The sequence below is a fragment of the Phacochoerus africanus genome, chromosome 8, assembly GCF_016906955.1.
Source record: "Phacochoerus africanus isolate WHEZ1 chromosome 8, ROS_Pafr_v1, whole genome shotgun sequence".
NCBI classification, from domain to species: domain Eukaryota; kingdom Metazoa; phylum Chordata; class Mammalia; order Artiodactyla; family Suidae; genus Phacochoerus; species Phacochoerus africanus.
Window position 1 is genome coordinate 63908931 of NC_062551.1, and position 19225 is coordinate 63928155.

The window sequence follows — 19225 nt, forward strand, 5'->3', positions numbered from 1 at the left end:
CCACCCATCCCTCCCTCTGTTCCCACTTCCCTCCGTCCACCCAGGCTGCCCATACCTCGCCCATCGGCCCGGCCCTCCGGCTGTTCACCGTCCCTCTGTCCAGCACGCCTCCTCTGCCTCCTGGCCTCCAGAGGGCCCAGCACAGAGTGGGCGCTGCATTCACCCCTTGGTACCAGCACTGTCTGAGTGCCTCCTATTGGCCACATGCTGTGCCAGTGCAGAGCTGTGCTGGTGACCCAAACAGAAAGAAGCCTGCGTTTGGGAGGTGACAAAGGTGACAACGGAGTGAAATGCAGGGGTGCGCTGGCTGGGGCTGTGCAGAGGAGGCCTTGCTGCGGGAGGGGAGGCTGTGGGGCAGGTGGCCCAGGAGGCCTTGGGAGGAGGTGATGCCAGGGAGCCCTGCAGCCAGGCAGCTGGAGGAACGCATGCAGAGGCTCTGAGGCAGCAGCACTGGGCTTGGTGGAAGACCACCGGGGCCTGCGTGGCTGGCGGGGGAAGCAGGCGCCGTGGGGACCAGCCCTGGTTGCTCGGGTCCCGGTAAAGACGTGGAGAAGGGGTGTTGGAGGCAGGGGCCAGTGCGGGGCACCAGGTGGCAGGGGTGGGGCTGCACCCCGGAGACCGGCCAGGCTGTGGGGCTGCAGAGCCAGAGAGATGCGGGCCTTAGGACGGAGCCGGGGGTGTCAGCCTAAGGCTGCTGCGGGTGCCTTAAGCCCGAAGGGCCCTGGTCGCCTGAGGGGCTGCCTGCTGTCGCTGACCCCTGAGCCTTGCTGCTGGTGTCCGGGGTCAGGAGACCGGTGAGCCCGAGGTGGGGGTGCCTCGGAGGGGCGCTGGGTGGAGGGAGGGCAGGTGTGAGCCCTGATGGCGGATGGGGGTCCTCGCGGGTGCAGGTGTGGACGGAGCACATAGGAGGGCAATGCGTGCTGTCTGGAGGGCCCTGGGCCGGCAGGGCGTTTACGGGAAGCAGCACCGTGCCGGGAGGGGCTGAGGGCTTTGGGGGTCCCCTGCCCTTTCCTTATGTTCTGTGAAGGAGGCAGGTGGTCAGCTGAGCGTGGGGAGGAGAGCTGGGCACACGGGGGGGGGGGAGGGACGGGGGCGGCGCAGGAGTGTGGCCGGACCCCGAGGAGAGGGGCTGGCAGGTGGAGGACCCTCTGCCAGCTGCTCCGTGTGGCCTCACGTTGGGCCGCCCACAGGCCTCCCTGGCGTGTCCCCCCGCTGCCCCCCACCCAGGCCCGGTTCGTTGGTCGTGGGTGCATTTGGAGGCAGCGTCCCTGCAGCCGCGACCCGTTTCTGGAAGACCTGTCGCCTACCTGTGGCCTCTTGATGTCCTGCCTGGGAGCCGTCCTGACTTCCCCAGGCTGCCAGCTGGGCCCTGAGCCACCCTCCAGGCCATGCTGGGCCGAGGGGTCGGCTGGGCCAGCTTTGCAGCACCAGGGCCTCCTGGCCTGGGCTCAGCCGGAGGGGGTGGGGGAGCGTGGATGGCGCCGCTATGCCGCCTGGGGATCAGCTGCCCTGGTGTCTAGGGGTGCGGGGAGCCATCCTGGGCTCCTGGTTGGGGGCCACTCGGAAGTCAGCGTTGAGCGTTTTATTAAAGCCAGCAGTGGTACACGGGGCCGGCCCCCTTAGCGTGGGGCTTCGGGGCCTTCTCCGGGGATGTGGGGCCGCCGGTCTGCCCCCTTCGCCAAGACCCGCAGGTGTTTGAAGGCGGTGGGCAGCGTGTGGCCCAGGAACGGAGGGGCGGTCACGTCGCGGACCAGGACCACGTACTCGCCTGCAAGACCCGGGCGCTCGGACTCAGCCTGGCGGCCGCCACCCACCTGCTCCATCCTGCCCCCGCCCAGGGACCCCGCCCCAGGCTGCGGGCCGAGCCGCAGAGGTGATCACGCGCGTCTGGGGTGAACGAGCCCACCTCCGAGGTCAGGACGCAGGCCCGGCTGAGGCTCCTGTCCTGGGGCAGAGCTGGGACTGGACAGAGAGACCTGCCGGCTCTGCAGGAGGGGCTGGGCTCGAGACCCCTTCCCCGGGACGGGGCCGCGTGGCGGAGGGCAAGGGGTTCTGTTGAAAATCCTTTCCTATCTTTTTAGAAGAGATATAATTCGCTTCCTCGAGACTGCTTTTAAAAATAATTACCCTCTGAAGGCAGGGCCTTCTGGCATATATTCTGTGGGAGGGGGTGGCTCTGGGGTGGGGTGGGGGGCACCCGCTGAGGGCCGGAAGGCCTTTTCCTCTTGCAGCCCGTAAACTGTCTGGAGAGCTCCAGAGTTGGAGAAACCATAAAAAGGAAAATAAGAAATAACAGAAAGCGAGGTTGCCATGGAAACCGCCCTCTCCGGCCGAGCCCGCGGGGCTGGCACCCGGGCGTGGAAGCAGCGCGCAGGGCTGGCCGGGCTCCCGCCAGGAATGTGGCCACAGCTGCGATGCGGCGCAGGCGTCGGCTCCCACCGTCAGGGAACATTCCAGCACCCGGTGCTGGAAAACAGGCCGCCTTCCTCGCAGCAAGGCAGGCCAGCCCGGGGCCGCAGACGGACGCCCGCGTGCCTGGGACGGGACCCGAAAGGGCCTCCGGGGCTGGCAGGAATCTGCGGGCCTGGAGTCAGTTCCTTCAGGAGAACCCACGGTTCTGGAGGGCCTGGGGGCCGGGCCGGGTGCCTGGGAGGGGCTTGCATTCCGCAGCCGGAGGCAGGCCTCCCAGGCTGGCCTGGAGGACCGCACATGGCAACGCGCAGTGTTTCCAAGCAGCCGGTTTCTAGGTGTTCCCAGAACACGTGGCTCCGCCAGCCCGCAGCCAAGGGAGTGGGCGCGGGCTCGGGGGGCAGCGGCCGCAGAGCTGAGCCCCAGCCCTCATCTGACCTTGTTCCCCAGGCCCTGCTCCCAGCAGAGGGGAGAGGGGCGGGCCGGGGGCCACAAGCTGCCTCCAAAACCGCCCGAGGCCCAGCCCCGACAGCCACGTGGTCCCGCCTCGCCCCGGTGTCTTGGCTGAGCCCGAGCGGGCCTGGCCCACGTGTCAGACGCGGCCGTCCACCTGGCTGCCCCCCGCACAGGCTGGATGTGCAGCCGCTCCCTCGCTGGCCTCTCCCCAGCATGTCTTCTCTGCCCACCATGCCACCTCCTCGGCACACGTGAGGGTCCTGGGGTCCTGATGGGGTGACCCCGGTGCCAGCTCTATCAGCCGGTCAGCAGACGTGTGTGGGTGGTGCTGGGCCAGCCAGTGCCCGCCTGAAGCGGGGGCATGGCTGGGAAGCCCAGCCCTGCCCTGCCCAGGGGCCTTCCTGCCCAGCAGCCAGCGTCTGTATCACTCCCAGTGGCCCGAGGGGTGGGGGCCACACCTGGAAGCCTAGTGGCCTCCCAGTCAGGATGGAGACAAGGAAGCAGGGACCTTGGCTGAGGGACAGGGAGGGGCCCTGCTGGGCACGTGCCGTTCTTCGAAGAGGCAGGACTCTTCAGAGAGAAGGGCCTTGGTGGGGACCCTGGCCTGTCGGCCCCCTGCAGCTGCCCAGGGCGGTCTGGTGCTGCCTGGGGGGGGCAGAGCCTGTTGGGGGCCCTTGTGGAAGCCAAGGCCCGCCCGGAGCCTGGAGCTGCCCTTCTGACGGTGCCTCCAGAGGAAGGTAGAGGCCACCCAGCCTCTGGAGGTTGGCATACGTGTCCGCCCGCTGCCCACCTACCTGGGAAGGCTGCCGCTGCTGCCGGCTCTGTAGTGGCCACCCCATCAGGCCTGTGGGGAGAAGAGGAGGAGCCACTAAAGGCCTTGGGCAGGCTGACGTGTGACTGTCCATCCCCGGCCCACCACTGCCCCCGGGGGCCGTGGGCACCAGCGCCTCTGCCTGCCCTGGGGGGCTGGTCCCCGAGGCCTGGGGCCCAGCTCCCTGGCCCTCAGCCCCTGAACCACACCGTCTACACCTGGACATGCCCGCAGGCGGAGGAGCCCACTGCTGCCTCCACGGTGCCCCCACCATGCAGGCTCTGGGGGAGCCCCCCGGGCAGAGCAGGGGGCCTCGGGGAAGACAGCTGACCTGCCGAGTCTCTTTGGAAGGGACCCATGAGCTGCGTTTGTTTCCCAGCAGGAAGTGACTCAGTGGGACACAGTGGTGGGGGGGGGCACGGGGCACCCGGGGACCCTCGTGAGGGGAGCCAGGAGGGAGTGGGGTCCCCGGGCCAGGCCCGCTTGGCTGAGGGATGGAGGCCCTCTCTTCAGGTCGCAGCTGCCACACTGAGCAGCCCAGTCTTGGCGAGTCTGTCTCAGCGGGCAGGTTTCCGCTCTGCGGTGTGATGGGCCCTGCTGCCGCCAGGGGAGGGTCACCTGCCCGGGAGACCTGGCTGCGTCCCTGGTGAGCAGGCCCGGGCTCCACTTGGAGGGAAGTTCAGGCTGCACAGCGCGGTGCCCCAGCTGGGTCTGGCAGCACCCTCGGTCCCGTCTGTGTCCTCGGGCACGAGGGGGCTGGCCGTGTGCACGGACGGCGACCCTGGATCCTCGGTCTCTAGAGGCCCAGACACGCCAGGTGCATGGGCTGGGCTTTGACCTGAATTATCCTCCAAAGGGACTTCGGGGAAGCCGGGGGCGGGGGGCCCCAGCCCTGCCCTCCGCGGCTGGCGGTTTCCTGTCATCAGAGCCGGGGGCAGAGCACTGGGGCTCCTGGCACAGGCTCTGTGACCCCCCCACCGGTCTGACCTTGCCAAGCTGAAATACCACATGCATGGTTGGGGTGATAAAAAATTAAAGACAAAAGATTTTAAAATTACTTCATTTCGAGTGGGGGAAGTGGGCCTTGGCTCCCAGCCAGGAGCCACGTTAAAGATTCTGAAGTGCGGGGGAGGGGGGCAGATAAATAATTTAGCTCTAAGAATAACCAGAGCCTGTCAGGCTGCCAGCCTTAAGAGAAACAAACGGGGTTACAAGAATCCTGAGAGTTTTTACAGAACCCCTAGGGCTTCGGGAAAACTGGCAGAGCCAGGAAGGAGCCGCCAGAGGGGCCGAGGAGCCGCCGGGTGCGGGGCCTGGCCGTGAGGGGACTGGGCGGTGCGAGGCGGGGGTCCTGAGGGAGCTCGGAAAGGGGCACTGGGCACCAGCTGTGCGCCCAGCCCCGGGATCAGCCCCCCAGCCCCCCGGAGCCCAGGTCAGCAGGGAAGCCCGCCCGGGGCCACTGGTGACAAGGCTGGGGTGGAGGCCGCTGGGGAGGCGTGAGGGCCGGGCGCGCCCCTTGGTGGGTCCTGCCCCCCACCCCGAGCTGCCTGCCTCCAGGCTGCCTGGGCTTGGGGCTCTTGAGTTTCTGGGATCTGTGGGTTTATGGTTGTCATCAGATTTGAGGCGCTGTTGGCCACTTTCTTCAATGGCGTCTCCATCTGCGCCTCCACCACCCCCTGCAGCTTCCGCCTTGGGGCATGTCTGGCCCCTTGGAGTCATCTCCCCGGCTAAGTATTTCTTCTTTTAAATGATTTATTCCTGGCTGTGCCCGCGGCACGTGGGATCCTGGGCCAGGGATCGAACCTGTGCATGGCGACAGCAACCCGAGCTGCTGCGGAGGCAAAGCTGTATCCTCAACCCGCCTGGCGGGTTACTGGGCACGCGCTGCCCCCTGTGTCCCATCTGGGCCTTTCTCTCCACTTCGCTCTCCTCGGCCGCGTCTCCAAATCCCCGCCGCCCGCCTCGCGGCCTCGCGGCCTCGTCTCCCAACGTTCGATTCAGCCTTTTCATACCTTGGCTCGTTCGGTCCGGTTACCGCCGGTCTTGAAGGCTCTCACTGGGCCCTTCAGTGGCCGTTGTGACTGACCGGCTTTCCCGCCTCTGGCCGCGTAAGCCTTGCACGCTCGGTGCCCGGGGGCCTTGGACCAGATGCCTTCAGTGTGGCTTTTACCTTCTTGGTGCTGGATGTTTTCTGTTCTCGAAGGGTCCTCCGTGCTGTTGCGCTGCTTAGAGACGGTGTGATCCTTTTGGGTCTTGGTTTGAAGGTTTTTTTTTGGGGGGGAAGGTTAATGACACCACACTGCTAAGGCAGGACCCTTGCGAGAACTACCGATGCCCACGGACTCGGAGGTCTTCCCGCCTGGCCGTGGGCCAGAGCGCCTTTCCCGCCCGTGGGAGCTCTGGACGGGCTTCCCTTGGTCTTGTTCGCCTCCCAGGCACATGCCGACCTGGACTCTGCGGACTCTGGGCGCTCTCGTCTCCGGGGCTCCGTCCTTTGCTCTCCAGGACTCCCGGCTCCGCGTCTCCCCCCTAGGCACCCCTGAACCTGCCTGAGTCCCCTTCTCGCTGCAGCCGGGCTCTCCTGAGGCGGTGAGAGTGGTCCCAGGGCTCACCACTGTGTTCCCGTCTTGGATCTCGTCCCCTTCCCGCGTCTCGTCCATCTCGTCTTGTTTACTTGTGGGAGGGCAAATCCTGGCCTCTCACTGCATCTTGGCTGGAAGCGGAAGCCTGTTACCCGCCTCTATGGACCCAGCGGATGCCTGGTGTCCAGAGCTCAGCTCCTCTGTCGGGGGCCATCCCCAGGGTGGGGCTCCCTGGTGGGAGTGCCCGAGGGCACCTGCCCCGACGGATGTGCCCTGTGAGGTGAGGCCTATGACTGGCGAAGCGCCCATGGGGTTCCCCATTCCCCCGTGAGGCCCAGGGGCCTGCCTTCTGCCTGACACAGCGGGATACCCGGTCAAGCTGGGTCTCCTGCGAGGCGCTCACCTGCCCAGGTCCCCTCGGCACCGGCAGCCGTGCCGTTCCTTTCTGGAGGGGCCCCGAAGAGCATCCTGCCAGAGCTGCTGTGTCACAGGGCTGCACTGGGGTCACAAGCCCCCAAGAACCCGCCCTGGACTTTGTCCACTGAAATGACCATGAACACGTCTGACCCCAAGCAGAGCGGTCAGCGAGGCCTGGGGGCCACAGACAAGCTCTGGGGCCTGTGGCTTCTCAGTGGCTTTTCCTCACAGCCCAGGACAGGCGATCTGATGGGCAGAGCCGAGAAAAGGGCCACGGCGGACAGGAAGCTGAGGCTGGTCGGCCAGGCCCTGGAGGGCAGGGCATCTGTACATGCCCCATTCTTCCCTCGGGCAGCTGAGCAGAGGGCGTACGGGGCGGGTGTCGGGCCCCTGTGGCCAGACGCACCCTGGGGGCAGAGAAAGGGGTCCTTGTTCTGGAGTGACGGTGTCTCTTGCAGCCCACATGACCCGGGCCTGTTCAGCCCCAGCCACAGACCCATGGGGGAGGGTGCTGGGGGTACGGGCCTGACCCTTGTGGCCGTTGGTTTTCCAATCTCTGAAGTGGATACATGGGCACAGCATGCAGTGTGGACCCTTGAGACCTGATCTGGGGGGGAGCCCGTCTGCATGGGGCGGACCTCCTGTGAGGGGATGGGACGCCCTCCCGAGGCCTGGGCCTAGGAGAGCCCCTGGCAGTCCAGGTCAAGGCCTGGGATCCTGGGGGCGGGGGGGAGACATCACGCAGGACCACCAGCACCCACGGGAGGAGCCAGTTTAGGGGGCTGAGCCAAGCGCCAGTCCAGACCCGTCGGGGAAGCTGGACACAGAGGCTCTGCAGCCCGTGAGGAGCTGGGCCCCAGGCGCCTGTGGCCCCACAGAGAAAACACAGGAAAGTTCTCAAATTAGACGTCGCTGACCACAGCGTCGTGGCTCGTCCGGATTTGGGGCCAGGCCGGAGAATGTCGTCACCTCCCTGGGACCCTGAGCCTCTGGAGTGACAGGCGCAGGCCCAGCCCGGCCCCTCTCCCAGACAGCGCGGCCCATGTCTGTGGAGGCTCCTCAGCCCCACCAGGCACCGCTGTGCAGTCAGCTCCAGGCCCTGAGAAGCCTGCGGGGCGTTTTCTGTGTGGGGGTGTCTGCCTGCCTGCTGAGGGACCCCTTGCCCGGGGGGCCATCGAGAGTGGTGCTCTGCTGGTCGCTGGCCGCCGGCATGTGGAGGGTTAAGGCCCGCCTGGCCTCCAGCCTCTCCATCTGCTGTATCAGGCGGGAAACAGCCCTGCCCTGGGGGGGATCCTGGCCCAGCTGTTCCCCCCCACACCTGCTCCGGTTTGTTATTCCTGCCCCGACAAGACAAGCGCACGCCTCTGTCTTTGGAAGTTTCTAAAAAGAGCAGAATGTCCCGTTTCTCTGGTTTTCCACGATCGCCCACCTGGAGGAGCTTCCAGTGCTGGGGGTGGGGGACATGGGCTTCATCCCGGTCCTCCGTGGGGATTCTTGAGGCTGCTTCAGATGCAGTTCTGAAGCATTTGTCCGCGGCCCCATGGGCTGAGCCCTGTGTGGGACACAGAGTCGGGGGGGGGGGGACCAGAATTGGTCCCCAGAGGCAACCAGGTGCGGCCAGGAGGCCTGGGGGTCCCGGGTAGGGACCCTACCATGGGGGCCCAGGGGAGCTGCTGCTGGCGGAGCCCAGCTCGGAGCCCGACCCCAGCCCGCAGCCAGGGAGATCCTCCTTCATGGGGTCCCTGACTGACCCCGGTGCAGCAGGGCTGGGGCCGCACTCAGACGGGACCCGCTGGCCTTGGCGGCTCCTGCCCAGGGCATCCCTGGGGCCAGTGGGGCTGTCCAGGGTGGGCTCCCAGGACTGTACCCCACCCCCAGGGCTGTCCCGGACAATGCAGACGAGGCGGGGGGTGGCAGGCAGGGGGAGACCCTGGGATGCAGGCTGGGGGACATTCTTTCGAGGGCACGAAGCCTGTCTTCCACGTGCGGCCGCCGCGACCCTGAGTGGAGGTGGGGCTCATGGAGCATCAGCTGTCTGATCAGGTAGAAAATGAATTGTCTCCATCTGTGTTGGCCTGGTGACTGATGCAATGACTAATTGCGGAAGTCTTAATTAAACCCATTTTTCTCCGAGCGAGCGGGGGAGGGGCTCTGGCCGTTGTGTCCGGCTCCGGCTGGTGGGTCCGCGGAGCCACCAGGGAGCAGTTAGGGGCCAGGTGGGGAGTGGACCTCTGCCTGGCCCTGGGCCGACGGGGCTGCGGGTGGCTGCCTCTTCCATCACGAAGGTGCACTTGGGGTCCCTGGGGAAGAGGCAGCCAGGGCACAGGCCCCCACCACGACGGGACGCTCCTTCGTGGCTGGGCAAGCGCGCGGCCATGGCTGCGGAGCGAAGCCCGCGTTCTGCAGCTGACACAGCCCCACGTCACCCAGGAACCGACAGGGCTCTGTGTCATGTTGTGAAATTCCGTAATATGCCAGGAATGTCTCCACAGGAATGCAGTGAGGCCCGCGGCGGAGCCCGCGCTCTCCCAGGACAGCAGCGCCGCATGCATGGCCGCCCGCCCGCCTTCCTGGGTCCGGTTGGCGCAGAGCGGCGCCCCCTCCACGCATCCCCTGCCCGGACCCCGACCCCGGACAGGCAGTCAGGGCAGCCTCCCCTGTCTGTGGCGGGGCAGCCACTCGGGAACCAGACTTTGAGACGCGAGGACGCCGCGAGGGTGACCGCTGGGAAGAGCCAGGGGCTGCCAGGGAGCGTCCAGGCGGCCACACCCCTTCTGCAACCCCAGGACTCAGCCCCTCCAGGTCATTCGCACGCGGGGCCCTCGGGATGGAGGTCCGGCCTTGTGGGTGCCCTGCCTCACTCCCTCTGCGGGGTGGGGTCTGCGCAGTGAGGGCCCCCCCAGGGACAGACACTCGAGGCTGTTTCTGCAGAGGGCCAGAGCCTGGGGGGCTGCTGCTGCGCTCTGGGAAGGGCCGGACCGCCTTGCAGGATGTCTTCTCTTCACTGAAAGGCCTGTTTCAGGAGCACGAGGGTAGAGTTTCTCAATCCAAGGAGACACGGCCAAATGAAGCCTGAACATGTGGCACGCGGTAAGGGGTTCCTCCCGAGGGCGCCCCCGTGTTAGTGACATGAAGTCCTGCGCAGCCCTGAAGTGGGGCCGGCCCTTGTGGGCAGGGAGCCACCTTTCCCCCGTCTATTGTAAGGGATGGATGGGACACTGATGGGCAGACACAGGCCCGGGCAGGGACGGGCCACCCGGGCGACGTGGGGCCTCCTCCCCAGGCACCAGAGCTCCTGGTCCCCCCTCGGGTCCCCAGCGGGCTGGCAGCCCCACGAATCCAGCTGCTTTTTCCACCCTTCCTGGGCCTTGGGGCCTGATCCAAAGGCTAAACCCACACGCCAGCCCGGTGGCCCCACAGTCACGGCCGGGTGTCGGGTGCCACAGTCGCCCCTGTCTGATGGCCCCAAACTCAAGCTGCTAGGAAGGAGTTCCGGGGACACAGAAAGCGTTTCCAGCATCACTTGCTGTCAGGGCGAGGGTTTGGCTGCACCCCCCGCACCCGCCAGGGCTCCACACACCCCATCGCCCTCCAACAAAAACTGATAATGCTGGGGGAGCCTGGTCTGCGGGCAAGTGCTTGCCCGTCGGCCCGAGGCCGGGATGCAGGAGGCGGTGGTGGCAGTTCGTAACCAGCTCTGTCAGTATGGGCATCTTCAGACGCGGCCGAGACAGAGAACCCCCACCCGGGAGGGAAGACGGGGCAGGGAGAGCCTGGGTCTGGGGGCCCTGGCGGGTCTCGGCCAGCCTCCAGCTGGACCAGCAGTGACCCCTGACCTGGGCCCCCGTGGTTGCCACAGGGTAAGGCCCACGGGGGCCCCATGCAGACCCCCAGCCTCTGCCTCCGCCACCCCCAGCCCCCCCAGCTCACGGTAGAAATGGGAGGCGGACTTTAACAGACCAGAGCAGAACTCAGAGGGACCCAGGGCGGGGCTGGCCTCGCCAGACGGGGACTGGCCCTGTGGTCTCTGCGTCTGGCTGAGCCAGCCTGGGGGAGACACGCTGGGTCAGGCCTGCAGGCCCCCCCGCCGCCGTTACAGAAAGTGGGTCCCAGAGAAGGTGGCCGCAGCCTGTGGGGCCTCCTGGGAAACACAGGCACCTATGAGATAACAACGTGGTGGCCGATCAGGAGACGGGTGTGTTGGGTGGGGCTGGGGGCTGGCACTGAGGGTCCCTGAGGACCTGCCGCGGGGCCCACACGCCCCTTCTCTGCCCAGGCCCCAGGCCGACAGGTCCACCATTCTCAAACCCGAGTCCCAGCAGGGGCCCGGCCGCGGGGTGGGTGTGGGGACGGGCAGGGTGGCAGGAAGGGCGGAACCTTTGCCCCTTTAGGGTCGGCCCTGCCCCTGGCCACATGGAGGGGGTGGGTGTAGCGGGAACCCCAGGTTTAGAACTTCCCGAGGATTCTTAACGCAAACCCGATGTGGCTGCTGAAAGCCCAGGTGCTTCTGATTTCCAGAGCCTGGCTGCCAGAAAAGACGATTTTTGTAGAAATCTGAAAGGTGGGCTTTTTGGGTCAAGAGCCAGGTTTGGACACTGGGGCAGGGCCTGGAGGCCCAGAAGAGCCCAAGGAAGCAGTGAGGCTGTCAGTAGGGCCCACATCGCACGGCCCTGCAGGAGGTGCGGGGTGCCTGGGGCAGGCTCCCCACGCTGTCCCCTGATGGGGGCTGGGACCACACAAGACTGAGGGGGCAGTGCCCCTGGGGTTGCAGGACATCTGGAGGCCAGTGCTGCATCCACGCAGGGCGTCTGGGCTGTGGGGGCTCTGGGGTCCCAGGAGGCAACGGCTCTCAGGGCTGCAAGAGCCTGGCGGGGGGCCAGGAAGGTGGGCTCCGGCACTGTGGCGCCCCCAGGGTTTGCATGGCGGCCTGGCCCATGTCACCCGCGGCAGCGCCAGGCCTGGGGGGGAGCCCTGGGTACTGGCCCCGCCCTCCACGCCCGGCTGGGGAGCGGGTGGCCCACGAGCGGCAGGAGAGTTCACAGTAAAACATCTCTGTATGCGGCGAACCAGCTCAGATGGGACCCCTGGGGAGGATAGGCCCTTCCCGGGACGGTGCCCCCCACCCCCCCAGAGAGGACACTTAACTCCAGGAGCTTGGACGCTCTGGGCAGAGCCGCGGGGGATGGGCTGGCTGCGCACCAGGCAGGGCGAGGCTTCTTTGTGCAGAAATAGACGTCTCCACGCCAGCGTCAGCTGCGAGTCCCACGGTTACAAAATCACGCAGGGCTCTGGCCCTGAGCGTTTGCTCTGTGCGTGTCCCGGGCATTCGCCTCGGGTGCCCCAGCCGCTGGCTCTCACGCCCGCCGCCCAGATCAAGACACGGGGCCAACGTGGGGTCTCCGTGTTTCATAGGGTCTTGCCTCTTTTTCTTTTGAGTCTGTACTCTGGTTATTGTGTAAAGTGAGCTTCATATTTAATGCACAAACCGTGACTCAGAACAATGCAGAAGGAGGGCACCTCCCCCTGGAAACGGCACATCCCAGCTCCACCTTGCAAGTAGGAAAGGCCTGTCAGCCTGCCGACGCCGCGCCAGCCTCCGTCGTCCCAGTCCGTCCCACGCCCACTGGCACCAGCTGAGAGCAAGCTAACTGCAGGGAGCGTCGGCGGCCACAGCAGCTCAGGACGGCTCCGCGGGCCCTCTGCCCACTCCGTGTTTCTCGTTTTCCTAGAGTTTTGTTGCTCCGTCTGTGCTCACAGGCCTCTCTGCTCTTTCACGTGGCTATTTCAACGTGTGCCCTGAGCTGGCATCGAGAGGTGTCCACGGCACGCCGACCTTGGCTCCTGTGGGCTGATGGGCCTCACGCTCAGGTCGGAGGCCGGGCTTTGGTGGCAGGTGGGCATCTTGGAGGGCCTGGCACCCCGCCCTGGCTGAGGCCCTTCTCTTTCACTTGAGCGGCCATGTCCTCCTGCCTCACCCAGCCTGTCTTTCAAAAGCCGTGATTTTTTTCTTGGAGTCCACGGCCAAGTTGCCAGCACATCCTGCTTCTGGCCCAAGTTGGCTCCACTTGGCCACACCCCACAGGTTCTATCTGCAAAGGAGGCCTCGGGTGGCCTCAGGAGGGGCCGGCCCTGGGCTGAGGGCTCCCCGGAGCTTGGGGTCTAGGGGGAGGCGGGGGTCAGTCCCACCTGAGCCTCTGGGGCTGCGTGGCTCGGCGGGGGTTGGGGGTAGGAGATTCTCCCTGGAAAGTTCTCTGGAATCCAGGCTTCTGCCCGCAGGGCAGGGTCGGGGCTGGAGGAGCAAGTCCCTGTGTGCCCTCACCTGCCCACGGGACCACGCACCAGCCCTGACCACTGGCAGACAGAAGCCTGAACCTGGCCCAGACCAGCTGCTGTCTCTTCTGCAGGACAGGCTGGTTGCAGCCCCAGGGGTGTGGCGGCCCACAGCGGCCTGAGCCAGTGTGAGATGCGCAGAGACAAAGCATCAGGCTGTGGTGCCTGCCCCGTGGGGCCCCAACCTCTGTCTACATGCCCGAGGGTCCCGCAGGCCCCTGTGGCGGCTCCACCCTATCTGCCTTGTCCCCGAGTAGGACAGCCACGGGGCAGGAGTGGGCTCCACTCGCGCTGCCCCATCCCAGGCGAGGCCCTGGGTTCAGGAAGTGTGTGCAGTCCCGGGCAGGCCAAGCCTTGCTCACGGTGTCTGTGCCGTCCCAGGCCCCAGAGGAGTCGGGGCAGGTGAGCGGAGAGGGGCCCAGCGGATAAGCGGCCCAACCGAGCCCCAAGCCCGTGAGAGGTGCCCTGGCCTACCTGCTGCCTCCGGGCGGGTCCTGCGCTGTGGGTGCCGTCCTCATGGGCTCCGGGCTGCCGGGTCTGCCCCCGCCCTGTAGGAGCAGTGGGGCCGTCAGAGGGGCTCTGTCGTGCTCCATGGCTGGCACCCCCACGTTGGGCTCTCCTTCCGTACCTCGAGGGGGCTGTCCAGGAAGAGGATGGGGTGGTACCCGGGCGGAGGGGGCCCGAGGCGGACATCAGAGAACTGGGCACAGCCTTGCTCCACTCGCTGACAGGCCTCAGGGCAGCGGGCCGCCCGCGTCCTGGCTGAAGGAAAGGAGGTTCTCAGAAGAACGAAGAGCGGAAAGGCCTCCAAGTGTTGGAGGCAAAGACGGGAGAGAACCTTCCCCGTGGCCTCTCTGAAGTGCCTGTGTGGCCGAGGTGGTCGCGACACGGACGGTCATGTGGGTCTCAGGGGGCGGGGGATCCTGGCCCCGGGGCCAGCATCTGGGCCACATGCCATGTCCACGTGTGGGCCGAGGCAGGTGCGCACAGAGCAGGCTCTGTGGCGGGTGTGCTCTGGGCTCCACCGCCCCTAGTGCCCCTTTGCCTGGGGCCAGCTCCGGGCCTGGCAGGTGACGCTCTTGCCACAAAGCCCTGCTGGCCGAGGCCCTGGGTGTCTGGGGCAGGACTGCGCAGGCTGCAGGTCGGAGGCCTTGTGCTCGGCCAGAGCCCAATGCTCTCTTCTGACCAGTGGGAACAGACTACTTGACGACGGCTACGTGTGTGCAGGCGACACGGGGCTCTTCAGTGACACGCACGGAAGAACCTGCAGCCAGCAGTCCCCATGGAGGCAACACCCCAGGAGACCCCGAAACTCCCTGCAGTGGGCACCCCACTGGGATGCCTGCCCATCCCACTCGCAGCCCAGCCACCCCCTCCCTGCCTCTTCTGAACCAAGGGCCCACACCGAACCTGGAGGGGCTCTGCCCCCAGGCACCCGGGACCCTCCCAAATATAAGCATGTCATGCCCACTGTCCTTTGGCAGCTGGGCTCCTGGGCCTTCTGCCCCGAGGGTCCCTGCCCGCCCCCTGCAGTGGGGAGCAGTCACAAGGAGAAGCGGCCAAGCCTCAGGGAGGCGGCTGAAGGCCCTCCCAGCCGAGCCTGCAGGGCGGCCCCCTTGGTGGGTGGGGGGTCCCCGGTGGATGGGGGGCTCTGGGTGAGTGGAGGGGCATCTCTCACCCGGGTCCCGGGGGAGCCCTGAGCAGCCGCATTAACCCCCCTCCCTGGAGCCCAGCTTCTGCAGGGAGAGGGGGAGATGGCCCCATGGCACCTTCAAGTTACGGGCGGCGAGTTATTTTTCTCAGAGGTGTCTTAATCGCGTCATTAGGGCCGCGATAAAAAGCAAAGTCTCCGTCTGCAAGGACGTCCCCAGCGAATGCCCTTCTCACGTTTCTTTTGCTGCCTCGCACTTTGCGTCCTGGGCAGCAAAGGGGAACCGCTGCTGGAGGCATAATTTCCGCTTGTTAACGCGCCGCCGGTTTCCACGCAGCTGCGAGAGGAGCTCACGGCCTGACTCCTTTATAAAGGCCTCCAGCCCTGTCCTGACAGCCCTCTGCCAAGGTGACTGTGCCACAGCGGCCCCCAGTCGGAGCAGCCGCCTCGGGCCTGTGCCCACAGGCGCCGTGGCCAGGCTGGGGACGCGGCAGGGACGCAACAGCGCTTGTCGCCTCTGCCACGTGCCGACGGGCCGTCTGCAGAGGCCGGTCCTCCTGACCGTTGGGGGCGTCCAGCCCCTGCAGGAGGTTCTCCGGGAGACCAGGCTGCCCTGCAGCACAGGGTCTGCCCTGATTGCCACGTGGATGACAATGGACCGAGGCTCGGATGCGGAGTGAGAGCCACGGCTCCCGGAGGCACTCACGTTGTGAGACCCAGCAGGCGGACTGCGTGGGGCAAGGATGCAGAAAACCCCGGGTGGCTCAGGACTGCCTCCCCGTCTCAGCCACGAGGGGGGCCGTCCACCATCCAGGGACAGAGCAGAGGGCTCCAGGGCCCTTCTGGCTGCAAACCCCGAAGGCAGCTCTGAGTACTGGGAGGGAACCCTCTAGTGCATTTGGACCCTGGCCCGGGACCTGGAAGCGCATCCAATCCCGAGGGATGGCTCCCACAAAGAGGCAAGGAGGGCGGGCGGCAGGGCAGCCTCTGGAATCAGGCCGGCATGGGCACAGGAGGCCGAGGGTGCTGTTGCTGACGAGGGCACCCATCCCGCAAGTGTGTGCTGCCTGTGCTGGGCACCTGACTGCTTCCTCTTCGTCTCCAAGCCCGATTCCTGCCCTCCTGCCACTCGGCGCCCATCTTGGTGAAAGGCCCCACCATCCACAGGTTACTCGGCCAGGAACCTGGGCGAGACCCTCTCTCCCGCCTGATACTGGCCTTCCCATGCCCCTTTGGTCCTTGTCCTTGCTGGCAGCCCCATGGCCACCGTCTCGGGGTCCAGGCCACAGCCCTGCTTGCTGGTTCCAGCTCTGGCCGTCCATCCGCCCCTCCCGCTCCAGCACATGGACCCACAATCCGGATCGAAATCCAATGGCTTGCAGCCTCAGCACGAGCGGGCCCTGTCCTCCCTCGGCCGAGCCAGACCGCACTTTCTGGACGCTCGGCGGCCTCCGCTCCCCTACTTTCCCAGGATGTTGCCGCAGGGCTTTCTCACCGTCGCCTTGTGGCAAGCCTGGTCCCGAGCGGCCAAACCAACCACACAAAAGGCGGGTGCCGCTTTCTCACAACATGCTCAGTTGCAGAGACACCGCTGGGCACACGGTGAGGCCACGGCACGGCCCCCCAGCGCCGCTCCTGGGGGCAGGCCCACAGCCACTCCAAGGTGCATCAGAGCCCCTGAGGTGCCATCAGCCCCAAATCTGGGCTCCATGGGCCCCAAGGATGCTGCTAGGGAGAAAGACACTCCCCAGCCCCTCGTGGGGACCACGTTCCCTGGCGTGGGTCCTGCCCTGGCCTCCAGGGCCCTGGGGCCCCGTTTCTGGGCCCCCCTGCCCGGCCAGCCAAGCCAGGGGGCCCTGCAAACACCATGCCCAACTCCAGCTCTGGCAGTGAGTTCTGTCGACTTGAATGACAGCTATGGCTTTATCAGCAAGATAAAGGTCACAGGGCTGCCTCCAGGGGGCGGAGGCTGAGTCTGCCAGGGAGAGCGGGCAGCCCGACCTCTCTGGGTGGGAAACGCCGATTAATTATCTTTTTACAGCCCACTCAATTAGACTCCCTAGTCACCTGTGTAGGACACAGAGGCGAGAGACGAAGAAGCCTCTGGAATAAACAAGGCTCCTGCGGACCCAGCCGCCCCCCGGGTGGACAGTCAGCTCCAGGAGAGCCGTTTGCTCACTTGTGGGAACCCAGCCCCTGAGATGACATCGGCCCTAAGAGAACGGCCCACCTTCAGGACAGACTCCATCAGCAGGGAGCAGGTGGGTTAGAAAGACGCGGACAGTGAGCATTTGGGCGGCCACTGGGGGCCGTGTGGGGCTGTGAGTCTAAATGACCGGGGTAGGGGAGGCAGCCTGAAGGCCACGCATGGCCAGGTGGCACCCTTGGGCCCTTCTCCAGCCAGCTAGGTGCCAGGCGAGGGCTCCCTCTGGGCTGCGCCCCCTGTGTTTCGGTGGACACACAGCCCTGCTGCAGCCTGGGGTCCAGTCTGGAGGGTCTGACATGAGAGCCGAGGGCTCCCTGAGCCCCACAGGTGACTGACCCCTCATGCCTCCCATTCCTGCTCTCCTGCCCCTGAAGCTGGGGGTCAAGCCCGATGCCCGCGACGCATTCAATGCTGGGAGACGGCCCAGGACTGGAGGAGGCGGGAAAGGCACAGTCTCACCTGACTGGGGCCGTGGCTGCCTCTGTGAAACCTCAGGTGGTTCCGGTGGGAGCCGGTGGGGACGGGCTGCTGTCCCCTGGCACAGCTGGACATCTTGCCTTCTGAGCTCTCCGGCCCTCTGGAAGGCTCACCCTAAAGTCGGCTGCCTCTGGCCTCCTTCCTTTGCACAGGCAGGACTGGAGGGGACCTAGCCGGCAAGTGGCCTTTCGAAGGACGAAATGCTGATTCCAAGGCTTCCAGACGCCAGGAACCCAGAAGCAGGTGGGGGGCCTGGGACTCGCCCTCTTCCCCGTGATGCTCCCGGGAAGCCAGGCCCTGACAGTGGGTGCAAGCACACACTTACACCTGGCTGTGCATGGACGCTCACACATGTGTGCATTCACACAGGCACACACGTGGTAGCCCTGGCGCCTCCCTATAGGGGCGTCCTGCCAGCCCAGCTCCCTCCTGTGTGTCACCCTGTCCTGACTCTGTCCCCTCCAGTCAGGGGGCCTGGGCCAGGCCTGCGCCACCGCCCCCAGGACAACGGTGGTTCCCAAGCAGGGGCCAGGCAGGGGCCAGATGCTGGAAGCTGCCAGCAGCCAAGGCCAAGCCTGCCTCCTGGTCCCCATCAGAATCTAGATATGGGGGAAGCCAGGAAGCAAGGCAGTCACTGGCCTGCGGTCCTCAGTGTCTGGGGCCCGGCGAGCAGACAGTCTAGACCCCTGAGGTCATGGGGAGAGCCCACCCGTGCCCACCTGGCAGGGCGTCCTCACTGCTGGTGTGTCTGAGAGGACGTGTCACCTGGGGGCTTCTCCTGCGCTCCCTTGGGGACAGGTCTCTGAGGCCACAACCAGGTGCTGAGAAGGCCAGGCTGCCACCGTGTTGCCCAGAGGCACCTCCAGGTGCCCTGCGGTGCAGTCCCTTCTAAGGACGTGTTTGTGCCCAGCACCAGTGCCCACGGGGTGCCAGTTCCCCACGGTGCCTGACCTCAGCTCTGCTGGGAACTCGGGGGCCCGCTTTTCTTCTTTCTCTCCACCCTGTGGTTCCCACCAGATGGTCGCCAAGAACCCACCATCAGTGGCGGAAGGGCGTGGGGTATTGGAGGCAGTGCCAGGGGCCTGCGCGCTGGCAGTGCCCATGGGGCCGCAGGACATGTGGAGAGGCGGGTGCTCGCCACACAGGCGTCCTGCTGAGGGATGGAGAGGCCGGCGGGGTGCTCGCCTCGGCTGGGGGTCAGGCCCCACCGCCCTGCTGACTGGGGCCCCAGAAGCAGCGCGGTAGCTTTGCTTGTCTGCGACCTTCCCCGAGACGGCGTGATTCCTTGGTGAGGGGTTTACAGCACAACTTCCCTTTACGGATGTGGCTCTTTCATGCTCCTGTGCCGTAATGAACCATAGACAATTAATATTAAAGCGTCCTAGTGCCCCAAGAGGCGCTGAGATTTCCAGGCGTTGTCTGCCACACGTTCTGTCACTTTTATTGGCAAGACTGGGTTGGCGGCAAAGGGCACCTTGGTTGGGTTTGGAAGACCCTCTCTCGGCTGCGGGTGGTGGTTCCCCATATCCCGCCTGACGGGTGCTCAGAAGCACAGTTCAGGAAACGTTTCCGGGGAGGGTTCTGTGCCTTCAAAAGCGAGCCGGGCTTCTCTCTCGAGGCTGTGGCGTTTTTAGGTCCCCAGATCCTGTTTACCGGGGACTGTTGCCGCCAGGCTCAGCCGGCCTGACAATGTCCTCCTGGCAATTGCCAGCACCTGCATGAGGATTCAATAGGCTGAAATTACGGGGGGCGGCGGGGGGGGGGGGTGCTGTGAGGCAGACACCCCGCTGACAACAATTCACATGAAAGGGTCCCACCGTTTAAAGCTGTGGGTGGGAATTACAAAAGGTTAAGAGACTAAATATAAAAAAATTTTTGAATATAAA

At 65.9% G+C, this 19225-nt stretch overlaps 2 protein-coding genes across 8 annotated transcripts in view; one reads left to right on the top strand and one right to left on the bottom strand.

The window, feature by feature from the left end:
- Positions 1-1567: 1567 nt before the first annotated feature.
- The window catches only part of MORN1 (MORN repeat containing 1), a 45066-nt gene continuing 27408 nt past the window's right edge, over positions 1568-19225 (bottom strand). For 2 of the 5 annotated variants that reach the window (XM_047791146.1, XM_047791145.1), the window contains 3 exons: positions 13634-13767; positions 13480-13553; positions 2317-3709 (listed from right to left, as the gene is read on the bottom strand). In XM_047791146.1, the coding sequence (XP_047647102.1) occupies positions 3163-3709; positions 13480-13553; positions 13634-13767 (755 nt within the window). In that variant the 3' untranslated portion in view covers positions 2317-3162. Of the gene's footprint in view, positions 1769-2316; positions 3710-11994; positions 12524-13479; positions 13554-13633; positions 13768-18757; positions 19054-19225 lie in introns of those variants that run through there. The other 3 variants (XM_047791147.1, XM_047791148.1, XM_047791149.1) reach the window with 3 other exon arrangements.
- LOC125133101 (vegetative cell wall protein gp1-like) lies at positions 9235-18681 on the top strand. 3 transcript variants are annotated; one of them, XR_007136415.1, is made up of 3 exons: positions 9235-9765; positions 16698-16917; positions 17492-18681. XR_007136415.1 is itself a non-coding variant. In XM_047791152.1 (3 exons), exon 1 carries the CDS (start codon positions 15326-15328, stop codon positions 16547-16549), a length of 1224 nt encoding a protein of 407 aa, XP_047647108.1. In that variant the 5' UTR covers positions 12908-15325; the 3' UTR covers positions 16550-16917; positions 17492-17582; positions 18357-18681. The 3 variants fall into 3 exon arrangements, 2 of the variants coding, with proteins under 2 accessions (XP_047647108.1, XP_047647107.1); XM_047791152.1 differs by lacking the exon at positions 9235-9765 and having other exon boundaries at positions 12908-16917; positions 17492-17582; positions 18357-18681; XM_047791151.1 differs by lacking the exon at positions 9235-9765 and having other exon boundaries at positions 12908-16917.

Excerpts from the sequence above, each read along its gene's own strand:
- LOC125133101 (XM_047791151.1), top strand. The coding sequence starts at position 15,326 with ATGCGGAGTGAGAGCCACGGCTCCCGGAGGCACTCACGTTGTGAGACC.